The sequence below is a fragment of the Myotis brandtii genome, unplaced genomic scaffold, assembly GCF_000412655.1.
Source record: "Myotis brandtii unplaced genomic scaffold, ASM41265v1 scaffold632, whole genome shotgun sequence".
NCBI classification, from domain to species: Eukaryota; Metazoa; Chordata; class Mammalia; order Chiroptera; family Vespertilionidae; genus Myotis; species Myotis brandtii.
Genome location: NW_005370419.1, coordinates 357,292 through 360,574, shown reverse-complemented (window position 1 = coordinate 360,574; position 3,283 = coordinate 357,292). Strand labels below are relative to the sequence as shown.

Genomic DNA, 3,283 nt, shown 5'->3' with positions numbered 1-3,283 from the left:
GGGAGTGGGGGGCCGGCCGACCCCGGCTCTGAACTGGTGCCGCAGGGAGCAGATGGGTTGCACGTGTAGTGTACCTCTCTCAGCGTTGGAGGATTTTTAACCGATCAAAAGGAATTGGCTTTTTATTCTCTTTCTTTAAAGTGGCCCCGCTGAGCGTGTCCTAGGCTGGCGCTGAGGTGCCATCCACACGCAGCCTCAACCGGAGAGCAGGACGCACGCGCAGGAAGTGCCTGAGAGGGAAGGGAGACCCGACCAGCCCGGCACTGCCGCCTCACTCACTTCTCGATCAGGTCCAGCGTGACTCCGGGCACCAGGCTGACGCACTTCTGCATGCAGAACCTGCGGGAGAGAGCAGAGCATCGGTCACACGCGGCGGACGCTCGACGGGAAGATGCCGCCGCCCCCTGAATGTCCTCACGGGGAGAGCCACAGCCCTGGGCCAAGCCCCGGCATCTCATGTCTTCCAGACAGTCGGTGCCCAAGCTTGCTGCCCTCCCTGCCCCTCTCCCATCGGTTCTCGGCCTGGTGCCCAGAGCAAGCCTTGTTGAGAGGAAGTGCTGGGTAAGTCATCGCACCTGCTGAGAGGGGGTGGCTCCTGGTGCCCCGGCTCTCAGGCCCCGTTCCCCCTGGCCCACTCCCTGGGCATTTTCTCATTGGCACCTAAGTCTTTGGTATATTTGGAATTTCTCTCATTGAGGTACGAGGTAGGGTTTTAGGTTTCTAATGGTTAGCCATGTGCCCCAAATCCTCAGTGTTGAGTAATGCCTTCCTTAGCTTCTGCATGTCTCTCAGCTCCTCGCCGGGGACGCCCCCCCCCACCCCCCACCCTCTGGAGGCAGCCCCTTAACTGCCATGTGGGCCTGCACATTCGGTTCACGGCCCAAAGGCCACTGTGCTGAACACTCATGTTTCTGCTAACAGTTTTCCAACGCATTTTATTGGCTTTTTTGCGAAGTTGAAATCCAGATCATGCATAAACACCGCACATCTGCCTTCTCTTAGAACATGTGCACCTTTCGTCCCGCTGCTCATCCAGCTGCTGGACTGACTACGCTTCCCAGGAGCCGGGGGACTGATCCAAGTTGGCCAACACCCTGGTGCAGCTCCCACTGCATTCAGGGCGCAGGGAGGCTTGGCCGGGGGGGGGGCTGCGGCCTAGAGAAAACCTCCCTCTTGCAAAGGGAGTTTGCTTCTATTCTTGTAGGTTTTTATTAAAATTCATTTTCAATTTTATCAAATAACTGTCCTCCGTCCTCCTATTACGATGATGAATTACATTAATAGGCAGCCTAATAGGACGTCGTCGCGCCTCTGGAACGACTCCGGCGCGGAGCTAATTGTTCTCGCTGTGCTGCAGGCTCCCTGCCGATGCTTCATTCTGAACCCATCTGCAGTGTGTGTGTGTGTGTGTGTGAGAGCCGCTGTGTGTGTCTCCCTCTATTTGTGTGTCCGTGGATTTGTCCACTTGTGTGCCTCTGTATGTGTTAGTGTGTATTTGCACACGTGTGTGCCTGTGGGTGGTGCTTCTGCTGTCCCATAAAGGACCCTCTTTCTCTCCTTCCCTCTGCCCTTCCTCCTGCGCTGTGCCCTAGGCCTGCCCTCCCCCTCGGGCCCTCCCCCTCCCCCGTCTCCCTTGCTACCCCCTCCGCAGTGGCTACAGCCCTCCCCAAGGTTCCCTGGGTTTCTGACGTTGTTGTTGGGGGATTCCCCGCAGGAACATCAACCCTGCGCTCCCGGTGGCGCCCGGGCCGCCTGCTGCCATGAGTCAGGTTTGCACGCCCACTTTCCGAAGGAGCTCTGCGACACGACACGCCATTCATCCTAACTGAGTGCGTGTCGGGAGACGGGACACCGTCTGGTTTGGGAGAAAAACGACTTTCCTCAAGGCGGGCGTGGGCAGGGTACAGAACCCGACAGACTGAAGTCACCGGAAGCCATCTTGGGGCTCAGCAGAAGGGCCAGGCCACGTGGGCCACCCTGTGGAGACCTCCAGAGAAAACCATTTCCCTGTTAGCCCCATCGCTCCTGCGGCCGAGCCCAAGCTATGACGTCACCACAGGGAAAACCTAGGACAACTTTGTCCTCTGTCTGCACCGCTCCCGGCCGAGGCCCAGACCTCTCTGTCCTCAGACACGGCAGGGCCGAGGCAGGAGGGTTCACAGCGCAGAGTGGGGGCGAAGGAGGGGGTGCACAGAGCGTGTCCTCCCACAGACACTGCCTTTCAGGAAACGCTGGAGTACAAACCATTAGCCCCACCGAGAAGCCACGGGGATTCATGTCCCAAGGTCATTCTGATTCTCGGTGAGGCATCAAGAAAACCCACAAGGCAAACGTCGGGGCGAGGGTTTGAGATGAGACCACACGACACCACGCTGGCAGGGCCCGCGCCCCTGCCCTGCGGGGTCTGCACGCTGCCACCTCTCGCTGGGTGAACCCAGGAGCAATTTTCTGTGCTGATAGGATACGGCAACATGGGCCATGAATATTTAAACTCTTTCAAATTCCTCAGGGTAATGGGAAGTTTCCCACCGTGGTCCATCCATCATCCATCGTGTGCCTGGCAGACAACGCGATTGTGTGCTGCGGGCCGAGAGGCGTCACCCGGCCACGGCGCCCCTCATGCTGGGGACCAGGTTACCTTCGGAAGCACAAGTGCTCCATGTGCATTTAAAATGGAATTCTGCCACTCAACCGAAGACCAAGAAAAAAACAAAGGGAAGATGTACTGTGGGTTCTCACACTACATTGATATTCGTGGGGGGTGAGGGGACCAGTTATGGGAAGAGCAAGGCATTTGCTCGTTTCAGAATTACTCAAGGTTTCACTTTCTGGTCATTAGAAAGATGGAGGCAAAAATGAAAAAAATCAGAAAACATTGGCCCTCGTGAGCCTCGGTTGGCGGGGGAGGGTGCGGCAGAGGCGAGCGGAGCCCACTTACCAGCGCAGGGCGATTTTGATGGGGGTGGTGAGGCAGGAGGTGAACAGGTCGGCCGGGAGGTCAGGGATCATGGGCAGGAGCTCGCTGGCCTCGCAGGCGGCCAGCTGGATGCAGTTCTTCATGGACGGGGGCAAGGGCATCTGGGCCAGAGGGTGGTTGGGGTTGATGGCCGCGACCTGCAGAGAACACGAAGGAAGACTGTGACGTGATGTTGTGTCCGACCGGGGAGTCTCTTAACATAGTTCCCTGTTGAAGAAGGTCCCCCAGACCTGCCAACCGCCCCTTACCTTGCCTCCCACATGCAGCCCATCGTCCCGCCCCCAGCGTGCAGCCCCGCCCCAGGTA

At 58.2% G+C, this 3,283-nt stretch overlaps 1 protein-coding gene across 1 annotated transcript in view; it reads right to left on the bottom strand.

The window, feature by feature from the left end:
- Window positions 1-3,283, bottom strand: part of RPTOR (regulatory associated protein of MTOR, complex 1) — a 78,286-nt gene that overhangs the window by 36,719 nt on the left and 38,284 nt on the right. Inside the window, exons 6-7 of the mRNA XM_014528386.1 lie at window positions 2,939-3,114; window positions 280-339 (exon numbers count right to left, since the gene is read on the bottom strand). Coding sequence (XP_014383872.1) covers window positions 280-339; window positions 2,939-3,114 — 236 coding nt within the window. The remainder of the gene's footprint in view (window positions 1-279; window positions 340-2,938; window positions 3,115-3,283) is intronic.